Here is a 17,323-nt window from a genome sequence, read left to right as displayed (position 1 = left end):
CTCTGAGGTGAGTAGTTCAAACTGTGTCCACTTCCTGTGGCTCCGTGGAGGCTTTAGCAGTTTGCTGGGAGCATCACTAATGCTAGTTCATGACCGTAGCTGATGTGAGACCCACTATTGAGACAGGCAAGGAGTCCGAGTGGGTGCCACTTTCATCTGTATTTCAGCCAGAGTTAGGCAGTGCTGGTGTCTTGCTCTCGATCTGTGTCTAAGGTAAATAAATGATGGAAGAATCTTTGAACTCCTGATCCCGAATGTATTCCCTGCACTCAGTGCTGTAGAATATCCCTGAAAATATTCTTAGGGTGGATAGGAGCCTTGAAGGCTGCACCTTTTTGCAGAAACATTCACGCTTGATGCAGAAGATCATTGCTACCAGCTGGTGGAGAAAGAAAGGGATGAGCTTGACCTGAATAGAGAGGCCTGTTTGTTGAGATTATGACCTCATATCTCCAGTGGCTAAAATAATATTGATTATAGACTTGCCTGCTGGAGAAACTGGCATTTTATTTTATTTTTCTTTGCACCTCCCTTATTTTTCATGCTTTGTGCCAGAACTAAAACTCCCCTTTGTGGGTAACAGGTGAGGCAATGAAAATCAGGATAGTCACAACAGATGGAGGAGACCCTTATGGGCTTTCAGCTCATTTTCTGCAAAGGTTAAAGCAAAGCTTTTGCTTAATAAACACTCTCTTCCTCTTCATTCAGTTAGAGGAAACGTCTCCAGAGCCTTTGTGTCCCCTTCTGTTCTCTTTCTGGATCACTCCCGGTCCCTAATCAGCACCTAACAGTGCTTGAATGAGTGAATGGAACCACTATGACAGGGGTCTTTTTGTTTTACTTCCTGTAAGAAAGCTATAATGTGGCTGGGCATGGTGGCTTACGCCTATAATTCCAGCACTTTGGGAGGCTGAGGTGGATGAATCACTTGAATTCGGGAGTTCAAGACCAGCCTGGCCAACATGGTGAAACCCTGTCTATTAAAAATATAAAAATTAGCCGGGCGTGGTGGTGGGCACCTATAATCCCAGTGGGAAGCTGATGCAGGAGAATGACTTGAACCACTATCCTCCAGCCTGGATGACAGAGCGAGACTCCGTCTCAAAAAAAAAAAGCTGTAATATGTGTTATTTCTGTTCAATACATCTATATATATATTTTCAGGGAGACGGTAGAATCAGACCTGATATTTCTGGGGCTGCTGATCTTGGAGAACCAATTGAAGGAAGAGACAAAACCTGTCTTGGAAGAGCTCATCTCAGCCCGGATAAGGACTGTGATGATCACAGGTATAAAACAAAGTATACGGTGAAAACAGTATGAATTTGATGTGGAAATAGACATGGTTCACTCACTCATTTAATAAATATTGTTGACTACCTACTCTGGGCCAGACACCATTCCAGGTGCTGGAGATGGGCAACAAAAAGGCACAGTTACTGCTTTGCCTGAGTTTCCATGTGAGTGGAATGAGAGAAAATCAACCAATCAGTCAAATAGTATCAGCGTTTCGAGGTACACAAATAGGATAATGCAGGAAAATGTTTGACCATCTGTTTTAGATGAGATGGTTAAGAGAGGCCTCTCCGAGATGTGACATTTGAAATAAGACCTGAATGGCAAGAAGACATGAGCCAGGCAAAGGTGATTTTTATTGTCAAACGCTAGAAGAAGAAGCATCCTCAGTTGACGGGGTCTAAAATATGTCAAAGGCTCATCAATCATAAAATCCACGATTCTAGAAATTTAAGAAAATGATGTCCTCTCTACTCCCAATCCCAACTCCAAATCATTCAAAAAAGAGAGCAATGAGAATAAATCACTCAAGAGAAATGTGTGAAATTTCTTAATGAAATTAAGTGTGACTTTATTAATGAAATTTCACACTGATGCTATAATTTTTTTTTTCTGTTTTTTTTTTTTATTATACTTTAGGTTTTAGGGTACATGTGCACAATGTGCAGGTTTGTTACATATGTATCCATGTGCCATGTTGATTTCCTGCACCCATTAACTCATCATTTAGCATTAGGTATATCTCCTAATGCTGTCCCTCCCCCCTCCCCCCAACAGTCCCCAGAGTGTGATGTTCCCCTTCCTGTGTCCATGAGTTCTCATTGTTCAATTCCCACCTATGAGTGAGAACATGCGGTGTTTGGTTTTTTGTCCTTGCGATAGTTTACTGAGAATGATGTTTTCCAGTTTCATCCATGTCCCTACAAAGGACACGAACTCATCATTTTTTATGGCTGCATAGTATTCCATGGTGTATATGTGCCACATTTTCTTAATCCAGTCTATCGTTGTTGGACATTTGGGTTGGTTCCAACTCTTTGCTATTGTGAATAGTGCCACAATAAACATATGTGTGCATGTGTCTTTATAGCAGCATGATTTATAGTCCTTTGGGTATATACCCAGTAATGGGATGGCTGGGTCAAATGGTATTTCTAGTTCTAGATCCCTGAGGAATTGCCACACTGACTTCCACAATGGTTGAACTAGTTTACAGTCCCACCAACAGTGTAAAAGTGTTCCTATTTCTCCACATCCTCTCCAGCACCTGTTGTTTCCTGCTTTTTTAATGATGGCCGTTCTAACTGGTGTGAGATGGTATCTCACTGTGGTTTTTGATTTGCATTTCTCTGATGGCCAGTGATGATGAGCATTTCTTCATGTGTTTTTTGGCTGCATAAATGTCTTCTTTTGAGAAGTGTCTGTTCATGTCCTTTGCCCACTTTTTGATGGGGTTGTTTGTTTTTTTCTTGTAAATTTGTTGGAGTTCATTGTAGATTCTGGATATTAGCCCTTTGTCAGATGAGTAGGTTGCAAAAATTGATGCTATAATTTTTTAATTGGGAAAGAGACTAGAGGTAAATAAATGATTTCCTAATGAATTCATGTTCATATTTTTGGGGTGTGTTCCCTTTCTTTTCCCTGGTCTTGTAGTCAGATGCTTTTAACTCCATCATTTATGTCGGAAAGATACATTATTCCCCATCACAGCACGCATTTTCTGTTCCCATTTCACCTGAACCCAATTCTACAGTTGCAAACTCTAGAATACTTTTATTTCCTCTTTTGTACTTCTCTGTCGCCTGTTCTACTCTCCACAATCCAAGAGGATCTTGGACTGTTTTTACTTTCTCCCTTTCTAACACCCCAGTCCAACTTTTTGAAGTTGCTGAGTTCATTTACTGCTGGTTGGGATTTCCCTTACACTGTGACCCTTCCATTTCAAAAATCTGTATTTAGCACTTAGATGACACATTCTCATAATCTATCCTTGACTTAGATTAATGTACAAGTGTTCATCCTTCTCTACCCTCTCTCTTTACTTCCTCTTTTCTCATATTGAAATTTCTGCTCTATTTCTTTCCTTGCTTGTTTACAAATTTTTTTCCCTGAGATACTGCCCTTGGATGGAATGGAGGGGTGCTCTTTGATTTCTTACATATGCTTGAATATCTTTCTTTGCTCTGACACGTGAATGACATCTTGCTCAGATATAATATTCTTGAATTATTGTTCTTTTTTCTTAATGATCTGTATGTAGAGGCTATTCCTTTGCCTTCTGGCTTCTGATATTGCTCATGACAAGTCCAGTGAGAGTCTATTGTAAGTAACTTATTCTTTTCTGCACATAAACTTTTAACTTTGGAATTTAGAAATATTTACCTTTGTGTTTCCCTTATTTCATTAACTTAGTCTGGAGCATGGACAGCACTTTTAGAAAAACTTTTATTTATTTATTTTTTTACCATCTTTTGACATCTTTATCATTAAGTCATAATATCTGACACTTTGAATGTTATACATATGATAAAACAGATTATGAAAAGTATCATATTTATAGCAAGAACATTGGTTTATATAACTGAATCACCAAATACGCAACCCCTTGTGACAATAACTTAATGGACTCAACTCTATCCTCTGAATGGACCAATTTTATGATGACTCATTCACTTAAAAAGTTTTGAGTTGATTAGAGTTTCTTGTTGCTTACTTCTGTGACCCAAGGCTTTAGAATCAATCCCTGGAAACCAGTGATCAGAACCAGACTTCCCCGGAATCAAGAAGAGATTGGAGTGGGAGAAACATGGACAGCACTTTTTAGTCTTTCTTCCTGCCAGAAAAAAATTCCCTATTGTTTATTTAATTTTTGCGTCTGTTCTCTGTCTTTCCATTTTTACTCCTGGTATTTCCATTTTTATCCATCCTCTCAGTCTATCTTTTTTCTTGTAGTTGTCTTATTTATTTATTTATTTATTTATTTATTTTTTAGAGACAGAGTCTTGCTCTGTTGCCCAGGCTAGAGTGCAGTGGCAGGATCATAGCTCACTTCAGCCTTGATCTCCTGGACTTAAGCGATCCTCCTGCCTAAGCCTTCTTTGTAACTGGAACTGCAGGCATGCACCACTGTGCCTTGCTTTAGATTGTATATTTTTATAATTTTGCTTTAAGACTTTTTTTTTTGCACCCAGTTTGTTCAAACCACAATCTCAGGTCTCAACAGTGCTCATTATCTTTTTCAAATCCCCTTTTGAATTGTTCAGTTCTTAAATCGTGTGTGGGGTGGGATTTGAGTTTTCTTAAGTGCTCTCCTTATTTATTATTTATTTTTATTTTTTGAGATGGAGTCTTGCTCTGTCACCAGGCTGGAGTGCAGTGACATGATCTCAGCTCACTGCAACCTCCGCCTCCCGGGTTCAAGCGATTCTCCTGCCTCAGCCTCCCAAGTAGCTGGGACTATAGGTGTGCACCACCACGCCCAGCTAATTTTTGTATTTTTAGTAGAGATAGGGTTTCACCATGTTGGCCAGGATGGTCTCAAACTCCTGACCTCAGGTGATCCTACCACCCTGGCCTCCCAAAGTGCTGGGATTATGGGCATGAGCCCCCACGCCCAGCCAGTGCTTTATTTATTTATTTTTTATATATTTTTTTGAGACAGAGTCTCACTGTGTTGCCAGGGCTGCAGTGCCATGGTGCGATCTCGGCTCGCTGCAACCTCTGCCTCCCGGGTTCAAGTGATTTTCCTGCCTCAGCCTCCCAAGTAGCTGGGATTACAGGCACACAACACAACGCCTGGCTAATTTTTATATTTCTAGTAGAGACGGGGTTTCACCATGTTGGCCAGGATGGTCTCGATCTCTTGACCTCATGATCCGCCTGCCTCCGCCTCCCAAAGTGCTGGGATTACAGGTGTGAACCACCGCGCCCGGCCTGCTTTATTTTTAAAGCAGGTTTCATCTGTCTCCAGCAGCTTCTTGACTTCCCTAGTCATGCTCTCTGATTGTTCCTCCTGATCTTTTCCTGTCCGGTGTCTCCGATTTCTTAGACAGGTGGTTAGATTTTTCTGTCAGGTGATTGGAGCTCAGGCCTGGGCTGTTTATCCCGAACACTGGATCTCTCACAGGTGGTAGAGGGCAAAAAGCAGACAGGCTGTCAGGGGCCTGCTGTGGAGCACGGAGGAAGCCTATGAGCGCTCAGGGCTCCCTGTATCCTTCCAGCCTCAGGTAGCTCCTTCCCATCACTTCAGCTCTTTTGAGGATCTTCTACGTAGTTTGGTAGGAACCTGGGAGAAGCTATGTTAAGGATAGCCAGCCAGATGTTATATGATTAATTTTTAATGGTTGCTCTAGGCATCACAACATACATACCTCTCCTTTCAAGAAGCCTTATAACCAGGAATGTCTCTTGCTTTCTCTTCTTTATGTTATTATTGTCATAAGTATGACATATGTTGAAAACCCCCACCAGATAATGTGATAGTCTTTACTTTCAACAGGGAAGAGTTAAAGAACATGAGTAAAGAAAATTAGACTTTTATATTTACCCAGATCATTATCATTTCTGTTTCAATGTTTTCATTCCTTAAGTTACAAGTTAACGTCTGGTATCATTTCCTTTCAATCTGAAGAACCCTGTAGCTTTTGTTGTTGTTGTTTATTTTTTGAGCATGTCCACTGTCAACAAATTATCTTCAATTTTCGTTCATCTGATAAAGTCTTTATTTCTCCTTTATTCCTGAAGGATATTTTTAGAAGCTATAGGAGTCAGAGTTGACACTTCAAAGTGAAAGGTGAAGTCAGCACTTCAAAGATGTTGTTCCACTATTTTCTTCTCTCCATATTTTTGATGAGAAATCTGTGATAATTTGAATTATTGTTTTCTTATATGTAATGTAAGCAGTTTTCTCTAACTGCTTTTTTTGTTTATCTTTGATTTTTAGCAGTTTGATTACTATATGTCTGGTTGTGATTCTCACTAAGTTTATCTTGTTTGGAATTCACTGAGCTTCTTGAATCTGTAAATTTAAGTGTTTTATCATACTTGGGAAAATTTCTCCTATTATTTTGTCAATTTTTTTTTCTTTTTCAACCTTTTTTCCTCTCCTTCTTGGACTCTAATGACATGAATATGAATTATTTTGATAGATTTGAGTCTGTTCACTAAAACGATTTTTTCTCTCTGCTCTTCAGGTTGTATAATTTCCATTGATCTATTCTGCTATTGAGTACATTCAGTGATTTTTTTTAAATTTCAGGTATTATATTTTTTAATTCTAAAGTATCCATTTGGTTTTTTCCCACAGTTTATATTTTCTTGTTGAGAACTTCTATCTTTCCACTTATTTCAAGAATATTAACAGTTACCACATGAAGGGGGCTTACAATAGCTGCTTTAAAAACCATTATCTGATACTTCCAACATCTTGGCTATCTATGGATTGGCAACTGTTGTGGCTTTTCTTGAGAATTGGCCAGATTTTCCAGATTTTTCATATTGAGTATCCCGAACATTTTGAATATTATGTTATGAAACTTTGAATCCTGTTAAAATCTTCTGGAGAATGCTGAGAGTTTTCTTGTTTGTTTGTTTTGGCTAGCAGTCAACCATAAGTTCTATCTTTCCTGTTGTAGGTGGCAGTTTCAATCTTAGCTAAAATATAAAATCTTTTGCTGTAATGTTTGGGTCTGCCTCACTCAGAGGTTACTCTCACAAATGGGGGGTGATTTATATCATAGTTCAATTCCTGAAGTTTTTGTTATCTTTTTTTGGACCTGGTCCACACACGCACAGCTCAAGGCTGAACTTGGGACTTACTTAATTCATATACTGAATTAGTTCCCGTGTCTGGCTGTCTCCTTTCCAGGATTCCGCCCATGCCCTTTAGCCTACAAGGGTCCCTTTTCCTGGCTCTTCTGGCCAGAAAGACTGGGTGTCTTTTGGAGTTCTACTGCCCAAACAGCTTTTTAACTGAGGCCACACGCCAGTCAAATATGGAATAGGGAAGAGAAAAAATGCCGAGAAACTCATCCCCTTGTAGGTTGCTTCTCCAAATTTGACTCCCTCCCACCATCTGCCTGCTTTTGTTTACTTTTCAAAGTCCTTGGGGAGTTGCTTCTTGGTTTTGTTCATAGTTTTCCCTTGTAATCAGTGGGAGAGATAGATCCTAGTGGGCTTACTCCATTTTGCCTGGAAGTGGAACCACCAGATACTCTACTAAACCAGAGGATTTGCCTAAACATTTGCAAAGCTGCTAACAAATGATGAAAATTAGATTTGAATTTTGCTTTTTTATTTTTTCCCCCTGTCTGGCAAAAATACACTGGTAGATCATGAAGTAACCTGACGAAAAGCAGTAAGAACCAGAAAAGGGATCATGGAGTCACAGAAGGTCAGGGCTGAAAAAGATATTAGAGATCATTTCTCTTCATACCTGAAATAAGGACTGAACTCCCTGCTCTGGTTTTCAAGGCTCTGCATGAATTAATTCAATCTTGTCAACCTCATCTTGAGATACTCCTCCTTTCCTCTAGGTGACAATCTTCAGACTGCAATAACAGTGGCCAGAAAATCTGGAATGGTTTCTGAAAGCCAGAAAGTCATTCTCATTGAGGCAAATGAAACCACCGGGTCCTCATCAGCATCTATATCTTGGACATTAGTAGAAGAGAAGAAACACATTACGTATGGGAATCAGGTACTCCTGAACACAGACCTTCTGCCACATTATCAATGTGTCTCACAGTGTTGGTGACTGAGCAGCTTTGACTTAGAGTCAACATATGCTTCCAAATGTCTAGCATTCATGCTTTTGAACGAACTCAGTTACATTGGTTTTTCCATACTTTTCATATGGAGATTGAAGGTATAGTGCTTTCCTGTGTGCTGGAAATAATCCATCTTTTAACCTTAAAAAAGTGGTTGTCCCTATATGAGAAAGAATATAGTGAGTGGAGCTGAATCCATTTTCTCCCTTTCCCCTTGCTTGTCAATCACCCCACTGGGTTCAAAGGGGATCTAGTCTTTGGGAGAGATGCTACTCTGTGTATCAGAAAATCAGACTATGTTTTCAGGGTGAGAAAAAGTTTCATTCATTTATCTCCAGTCTGTCAGTATTCTATCTCCATTGTGTCCTTGTAGAACAATATTAGTTCCCTAAGGATGAAAAAATAGTAAGTTCCCATTTCAGGGAGAAATTTGTTAAGCTGCAGTGCTTTTGTATTTTACACTTGATATGTGTGAAATGTGCTCTTCTCTGGGACTCACCAAGATCAAATCACGATGAAAACAGGACATGAGTAAGTGTTATGCTCCTATTCACTAGTTGTCTGTGATGTGCAAAGATTGATCCAGCAAAAACAATGCTTCTCTGAGGAATCAGAGTGACTTTTACAGATAGATCCTGGTCTGTCTTCATTATCTTCTCTCAGATATGCTTGTGGTTCTAACCACTCTGTCAAATGAAAGAGTCTAAAATAACTGTGTCTTGCTTTGTAGGACAATTACATTAACATCAGGGATGAAGTCTCTGATAATGGCCGAGAAGGAAGTTACCATTTTGCCCTAACTGGAAAATCCTTTCATGTTATAAGTCAGCATTTCAGCAGCCTACTGCCAAAGGTAGGTTCTAAGAGGGTGACAATCTCCCTGTGAAAATGCTGATGATGTCATTTACAGAGCATGATCCTAAATTATTTCAAATCTTGAGACAGGTAAAATATACTCAGTGAGTTTTCTGTATCTTAAGAGAGACAGATATTATTGCAGAGGATACTATTGTCCCATTTCCTACTAGGTTTGAAATAAATAAACTTGATTAGTCAATTTTCCACCATCTATAGGATTGAAGTATCAGTGATTTCTTGAATTATGCTGATGATTTTGGGTGGCTGTCACTATATTGCCATGGTAAGGGGTCTCAAAGTATAGTGGAAACCCTGCAATTATACAGGAAGGCAGACCAAGAATAAAGGAACGCCATTAGTTTTTTGATAGAAGACCTCTGTACTCAACAGGGTCAAACTTAAAGCTTTAGTGGGGGGAGGTAAGTTTTAGATATATAGTTGTCCCTCAACCTCTTGCTGTTTTGCAATTCAAGGTTCCGTTAAGCTCAAGATTTTTCAGGACCACATTCCCCATGACAGCTGAGGTAAATTCCTGTAGGCCATTTTCATAAAATATTTTTTGTTAAGTAATTATCTTTACTGATTTTGTGTTTTTCACTGATCACTTATCTGATGACCAAACCCTCAATGTTTGTCTTAGAATCCAAAGGAAGGCCTATTGGAAACTTTTTTTTTCTTCATCATAAGTGTCATGATGCAGTCAACGTTCTGTTATTAATTATTTCGTGTACAACCAGCTGACTTGATAAAACATATCCCCATTTTGCGTTCCTTACAGATACTGATCAATGGGACCATCTTTGCAAGAATGTCTCCTGGGCAGAAGGCCAGTCTGGTGGAAGAATTTCAGAAACTGGAGTAGGTTCTTTGCCAGTGCAGGTGGCATGAACTGCATGGAGGCATAACAGTCAGGGGGAGTGGAAGAGGTACAGGGAGTCACTCAGTTTGGCAAGGGCAGTGGTCCTTCCTCTGGCTGCATGAGATAATCACTTGGGAGCTTTGGAAAAAATAGCAATACCAGGGGATCTCACCATTCAGAAATCCTGATTCAGTTGTTTATATGGGGCTTGAAAAATCAGTATCTTTTTTCACGTAAGTCAATTTTGCATTCAATGTTGAGAATCACTGGACTAGAATCTAAGGGGAGAAATAAGAATGGAAAGGTGGCTTGAGCACAGCTCCTGGAGGGACAATGAGAATTTAGACTTTATTTGTATATGCTGTCATCACAATGATGATATAGGGACATTCATATGACAAGAGATTCATGTAACACTAAAAATACTAAAATATTTGTGTGCCAAAGCATTTTTCCACCCTAAGTCAGAAAAATTATTCTCTTCTAACACAAAGGGTCTCCATTCCTAGACAGAATGGGCAGTCCAAATGAAGTGCCCATCATTTGGGACCCTTTGTTTCCTGTTAATAGAACCCCAGGGAGTACCAGACGCTTTCTCCACCTTGGTCACCGGGTCACAACAACATGACTCCGACTCCTACTCATTTCTACTCTGCCCTCCTATTCATTTGATTCCGTTATCAGGCTAGCTTCTTGGCTCAGAAAACCCTGTCTTTTCAACATGGCCGAAACCTAGGAAGTCAACGAGTTCCCTCCACATGGCAGTGTGGAAGAAAAGTATAGCATGTTCTATGAATGCTGTCAGAATGCTCATAATTTAAAAAGCTGGCTCTCCATAATCCTTGTCAATGATTCAAGAGAATATTCACCCAGCCTCAAAAAGCCGTTCTGAGACAGGGATGTGTTTTCTTTCTTCAACTTCTAGGCCTGTCGTTACATACTTGAGTTGAGTGACTGTTGACAGGGTGGATTTCCTCTCATGCTAGTATTAACAGCACACACAACTATGACTTGTTATCATTTTAGACTTTATAAATACTTTCCCATACAGCACCTCATTTAATACTCATAGCCCTTTGTAGGCAAAATAATAATAATGATGGGAATAATAATAGTGAAAATGGTAAGATGACCAGATCAAAATCTACATCTGGTTTCAAATACTGTGCCCTCTCTGCCATGCCATACTTACATCATAGAATTGTGAGCATCTCTGTCTCACAGTTGAGAAAGCTCTCCCCGCGCAGTGACGTGTGGTGTCTACATGAAACACAGGAATCACGTTCTGAATTTCTAAATCCATTGTATAAACTGCTGAATCACACTTTTTTCAGTCAAACTAGACTCTTAGGAAAATTCCCTTAAATAATGAGTTTGAACCCCAAGTAATGATGGTCACTTTGTTTTTTTAATTAGAGAAATTAGCAAGATAGCTTGGATCTCATCTACAATTAATGTGGTTCCCTCTTAGTTACTTTGTAGGTATGTGTGGTGATGGAGCCAATGACTGTGGGGTAAGTAGCTACCAGTTTGTGTGGCCATAATCTCACATTCGATTACACTTAAGCCCTTTAGAGTAGCTGCCAGTGTGTGTAGTCATAATCTCACATTCATGTATCCTCAAGCCCTTTAGAGGTATACTCCTGGCATATATACCATTTACATTCCTCTTGATGGATAAACTGTTGCATTGGGAGGCTTTTGACCAAAGTCACACGTTGATTCAATGGTTAGTTTAGGCTACATGGGGTAGAATTTGGTTCTGGAGTTCTCATTTCTTTGGCCAGGTATCCTAATGCCACCTTTTTCTTATGTTCCAGGCAGGGTTAAGTCTCTTGGTTAGAGTTTGGGCACAAACCACCTTGTGGCCAGCTTAACTGGCCTTTTCCTATGAGGCTTTAGTAGAGATGTACATGAGTCTATGTGAGGAGTAAGCTGATTCTTTACTTTCAGGCTCTGAAAATGGCTCATGTGGGCATCTCATTATCAGAGCAGGAGGCATCTGTGGCCTCACCTTTCACTTCCAAAACTCCAAACATTGAGTGCGTTCCTCACCTTATCAGGTAAGTAGGCGCTTCCTCAAACCTCGTTTTCTCTCTCTTGACTTCTGGTGCAAATCACATTGTTCTGCCTAGGAAGGACTAGAGAAACTTGGTGTCCCTGGGTGTGGAGGGCGCTTTGTGGAAGAATGCTGTCAAGCATTCTACTTCCAGATGGATTTTCCAGAAGTTAAAAATAACACTGGGAGAGCAGTGGCATTTCCAGTGAATTCACTGATTACATTATTCTTAGAAGATTGGAATCTGGAACTTGTCATTGCTTTGAAAGTGTCAGTCATCCTCATTTCTCAAATGTATCTATCTCCTTTTCAATTTTTATTTGAAAAATAAAGTTTTCAAAATCTTTGGCTGGGCGCGGTGGCTCACGCCTGTAATCCCAGCACTTTGGGAGGCCGAGATGGGCAGATCACGAGGTCAGGAGATCGAGACCATCCTGGCTAACATGGTGAAACCCCATTTCTACTAAAAATACAAAAAAATTAACCGGGCATGGTGGCAGGCGCCTACAGTCCCAGCTACTTGGGAGGCTGAGGCAGGAGAATGGCGTGAACCTGGGAGGCGGAGCTTGCAGTGAGCCAAGATCGTGCCACTGCACTCCAGCCTAGGCAACAAAGCAAATCTCTGTCTCAAAAAAAAAAAAAAACAAAAAACTTTATTGGCTTTTGCTGCTCTCACTAAAATTTGCTTTGATGCCCCCCACCACCCTGAAGAAAATGTACTTCTGCTCCATTCTATTGAATGATAGCGATAGTGAGCACGGTGGCTGCTCTTGGTTATGGTAACTGACGTGTGTTTCTAGTTTAAAAACGCTATAGTGCCTACTATCTCACACTTCAAACAGCCTGGAGATGCAGCAATGGCTATTTTTTTTTAACAAACAAAAAAATTGAAGTTCAGAAAATTTAATTGATGTGCCCAAGCTCATACAACCATATGAGGTTAGAGATTGTTTCAGAATTAATTTTATTCAAATGTATTTTATCTACAGATATACTATTTCCACCACATGAAAATAGTAATTTGGCTAGGTCCTCCCAATTTTTTATTTATTCATGCATTTGACAAATATTTAGTGAGTAGAAACTAAGGGAGATAAGGACGATACCTACTGATTTTGATAGGTGCTGTCCAGGAAATAAAAAGGGCAAAATGGAATAAGATGGCTATATAGGTGGAAGCAGCTGCTTCAGATGGGGTGGTGTGAGAAAACCTCTCTAAGGAGAAACTACTTCTGGGCAGAGGAAATGTCACAGCAAAACTCTGATACAGAAAAAAACCTGGTTTGAGGATCAGGTTTTAACACCCCAGGACATCATAATGGGCATGAGTTTAAACTTAAAGAAGTATGATCTAGGCTGGGCGCGGTGACTCATGGCTGTAATCCCAGCACTTTGGGAGGCCGAGGTGGGTGGATCACTGAGGTCAGGAGTTCGAGACCAGCCTGGCCAACATGGTGAAACCCAGTCTCTATTAAAAATACAAAAAAAAAAAATTTAGCTAGACCTGGTGGCACATGCCTGTTGTCCCAGCTACTCAGGAGGCTGAGGCAGGAGAATCACTTGAACCTGGGAGGCGGAGGTTGCAGTGAGCTGACATCATGCCACTGCACTCCAGCCTGGGTGATTAAGCAAGACTCTGCCAAAAAAAAAAAAAAGTATAATTTAAATTTAAAAAGTGTAACTTAAACTCTATTTTTCCCCGAATGAAATAGAAGATAAAAGTGACATTTCATATGTCATCTGTTTCATGCTTTAAATGTGTACTATTTATTCAAATCAATCAACAATAACACAAATGAAAATGCTCAACCTTTCCAGCCTATTTCAATTTGGTATATGACTAATTTGAGTGTGTATACTGTTTTGGTCCAGTTTTAGAAAAAGTTGGGACTGCCAAAATGAAATTTGAATCAAATGTTTGCCAAGCTCCTGAAGCTCCTGTATGAAAATAACCCCTGAATCTGGAATTTTATTTAAATCTGTTAGTTCACAGATGAAGAAACTGAGACAAGGGAAATGATCTTCTGCATCACATTAGTGAATAGGTAGAAGATCTAGCACTAGCTCCACTGATCTGAGTTCAGGAGCTAAAACAATGCCTGCTGAAAGGACAAGAGCAACTGTAAATCTGGACTCCATCACCAGATCAAGGCCCTTGGACCTTGGCCTGGAATTGGCCTTTCTTGAAAATTGGGTTGTTTAGTTTACTGACAGCCAGCATCCACGAGCTCGGGGCTGTCCATTTTCAGACAAACAGTCGTATAATGACTTTTGATTTTTTTTTCTCCTGAGCTTAGCTGAACAGTACAGAATGACTGACCTTATGTCTCTTCATTACTTTCATGTCTTTGTCATTTCTTTTCTTACACAGGGAAGGACGTGCAGCTCTCGTTACCTCCTTTTGCATGTTTAAGTACATGGCTCTGTACAGCATGATTCAGTATGTTGGCGTTCTGCTGCTCTACTGGGTATGACTTGGGACTTAGCCTCTTGGTTAGTGTGAACTAAAACAAGTAGCGGTGCACTCTCAATTTACAATGCCTCTCAAAGAAAGAGTGCAAATAGGATATCTGAGCAACAATAGCCCCTCCAAAAATATCCTTAAGAATTTTTAAAGTAAATCACAAATAGACAGATTTGTACAGGAAAAGTTGCTGATGTCAATTCTCTGATACAGAAACCTTTTATCTAGTAATAGCTGAGATCATAACTGAATATATTGCTTTTTCTCTTGCTGCTACTTTTACCTGATTGGACAAGGTCTTTGTCTTCTTAATTCCAATGTGGCTGTACCCTAGTCTACCACTCACTAAAGAATTGGTTCTCTGCATTGGGGTGCTGCTAAATGCTTCATTTAGCGTGAAAAAGGAAAGACCTGATTATTAATGTTTGCCCATTTCAGTGGTGTAAATACTCCTACCATAACCAGTTTCAAGCTATCTGCCCATTGTCACTGAACATGAAGTGGGGAAAGACGTACAGTAGCATATGATTCTATAGTACTTGCCCCAAATAGATACAAGAGTTGTAAATAACCTTAAGGGTACAGACAGAAGTAAAATGTAGAAAAATATTTAGAAAGTGCTGAGCTTTGAATATTAACTTTGGTTTTAGTATAACTTATTTAATGGTACACTTGTATAATTTAAGTTTTTATATTGGCTTTGTTTAACAACCAGCTCACAACATCTCTGAAAATTTAGCAATTGACTTTTAAGTGTTAGTATAAGCCAGCATGCCACTGGTTCCCTGAATATAGGGATGTGAAAACTGGCATATCATACCACAAAAAATACATAGGTCTTGTGATCACTTTTGTTATTTAACAAGATATAAAAAGAGAAAAAAACATGCACATCGTCTGTGAACTCAACATGTGAGATTGCCCTATTAACCAACACCAAGAAAAGAAAGTTCATGTGGGTATCTGTGTGGCAGATACCCAGATTCATCTTTATATACTGCCTTCTTTTTCCTGGGTTAAAGGTTTTAGTTCTGTTTCTCTCAGATAAACTATATCTTTTCCTACTCACTGATAAATGGGCTATAGAAGGATAGGCTATTTCTGGAAATTGGGCTCTATTTTAGAATTCCCAAATTATACTCAAAAGTAGAATTAAACATTGAACATTATCTCCTTTCCACTAAGGGGTGGGGAGCAAGAAAGTGAGTTTCTTAAAATCAGTAAGATCTGAGCACTTTTTCCTCTAGAGTATTAAGATGCTTTGCTAGAATTTTCTAACATTTTGTCTAAAAACATTCAAGAATGCAAATAGTGAGTTTACTTATTCTTATTTTCCATCAGTAAAATTTATGTAAGGTTACAACACATTTGTCACTTGGGGATGTATTTTTTTATTGTGTGAAATGAAATCCTAAATTTTCTGTTAACAAGTAGAAAAGAGAGCAGAGATGAATCTAGTAGGGGAAGATGTCCTCCTCAACAAAGTGATAAGGATGCACAAACAATCCCACCCTGAAAGCACATGATGATAGGCTGGATAGAGAGGGTTTCACAGGTTTGGCTCTGATTACTTCAACCAACACCATCACTCACAAACTCAACCAGACCCCGACCACGGCATCTCCACAGTAATTTACTTGAAAAACCCTATGTCACAGTGAGAAAACAAATGTAATCAATATCTAATTTCATCCAGAAGGTCACAACTTTTTTGATCTGCTTTCTTTTTATTTTCAGGAGACAAACAGCCTTTCAAATTACCAGTTTCTGTTCCAGGATCTGGCCATTACAACTCTTATTGGTGTAACAAGTAAGACATTTTAAAACTTTCTTACCAGAGGTGCTACCCTCAGCTGCCCTCCCTCTGCCTTGGAAAGATTTGTCTACCGTGAGGAACAGCAGCTGCAACAGCAGCAATGATCTGGAACTTATTCCCGAATATATACACAGAGAGGAAATAGAATCCTCATTTTTAAGTATTGCAAGAAAGTATTAGCAAAAGAAAAGCTTGCTCGTTATTTTGCTGTTTTCTGCAAAATGTGGAACTTCTATAAATGGTCACTAAACACTTAAAATGAAAAAAGCAGCTTGAAAATCAGGAACACTAACTCCAGAGTGCTTTTAGATACAGTTATAGTTAAAATGTACCCAATTTATAGAAGCCAAATGGCTTTTATATTTCTCATACCTAAATCTTAGCCTCTCAGGATTTAGAATGAAGCTTGAAGGTAATCTTGCCATTATACCTCTCTTACCCTCCACCTTCTAATGAATAAATTGTCTCCCTAATGTCCCTGCAGTGGAAAACTTTTTTATTTTTCACTTTGTTCTTTTTTAGGGCTGTCTTAGATACACAACAAAAATGAGAGGAAGGTACAGAGATTTCCCATGTACTTCCTTCCCAAACACATGCATAGCCTCTGCTGCTATCAACATTCCTCACAAAGTGGTATATTTGTTGTAACTGATGAACTTCCATTGATGAATGATTGAAGTTTTGGCATGTCTTTGTTGTTTTGCTTTTGTCTTACTAGCTCAGCTAAAGGAAAATCTCAACTAACATTCATATTGAAACTAATTCAGTCATCAATTGCAATCATAGGCTGATTACGGACACAAGAGTTTGGCAAAACTCAATGAAAGCATTTCGTGAGAAACAATTAATAATAACATCATTATTATCCAAAGTCCATAGTTTACATTACAGTTCATTCCTGGTCTTGCACATTTTATGGGTTTGAACATATGTATAATGACATATATCCATCATTATATTATCACACAGAGTATTTTCACTGCCCTAAAAATCCTCTTTGCTCTGCCTAGCCATCTTCCCCTCTTCCCCAAAGCTCCTGGCAGCCACTGTGATCTTTTACGGTCTCAGTAGTTTTGGCCTTTCTTTTCTTTCTTTTTTTTTTTTGTATTATACTTTAAGTTCTAGGGTACATGTGCACAACGTGCAGGTTTGTTTGGCTTTTCTAGAATGTTATATAGTTGGAATTATATATAGGCTTTTCAGA

General features: G+C 39.2%; 1 protein-coding gene across 5 annotated transcripts in view; it reads left to right on the top strand.

The window, feature by feature from the left end:
• ATP13A4 (ATPase 13A4) overlaps positions 1–17,323 on the top strand; it is a 211,954-nt gene that overhangs the window by 161,352 nt on the left and 33,279 nt on the right. For 4 of the 5 annotated variants that reach the window (XM_063621985.1, XM_063621984.1, XM_063621983.1 and 1 more), the window contains 8 exons: positions 1,165–1,289; positions 7,830–7,993; positions 8,794–8,916; positions 9,700–9,779; positions 11,252–11,294; positions 11,734–11,843; positions 14,211–14,307; positions 16,041–16,113. In XM_063621985.1, the coding sequence (XP_063478055.1) occupies positions 1,165–1,289; positions 7,830–7,993; positions 8,794–8,916; positions 9,700–9,779; positions 11,252–11,294; positions 11,734–11,843; positions 14,211–14,307; positions 16,041–16,113 (815 nt within the window). The remainder of the gene's footprint in view (positions 1–1,164; positions 1,290–7,829; positions 7,994–8,793; positions 8,917–9,699; positions 9,780–11,251; positions 11,295–11,733; positions 11,844–14,210; positions 14,308–16,040; positions 16,114–17,323) is intronic. The other variant, XM_063621986.1, reaches the window with a different exon arrangement.

This window comes from Symphalangus syndactylus, chromosome 17, assembly GCF_028878055.3.
Source record: "Symphalangus syndactylus isolate Jambi chromosome 17, NHGRI_mSymSyn1-v2.1_pri, whole genome shotgun sequence".
Taxonomy (NCBI): Eukaryota; Metazoa; Chordata; class Mammalia; order Primates; family Hylobatidae; genus Symphalangus; species Symphalangus syndactylus.
Note: the sequence above shows the minus strand (reverse complement) of the source record. Positions and strands in the feature narration are given on the sequence as shown.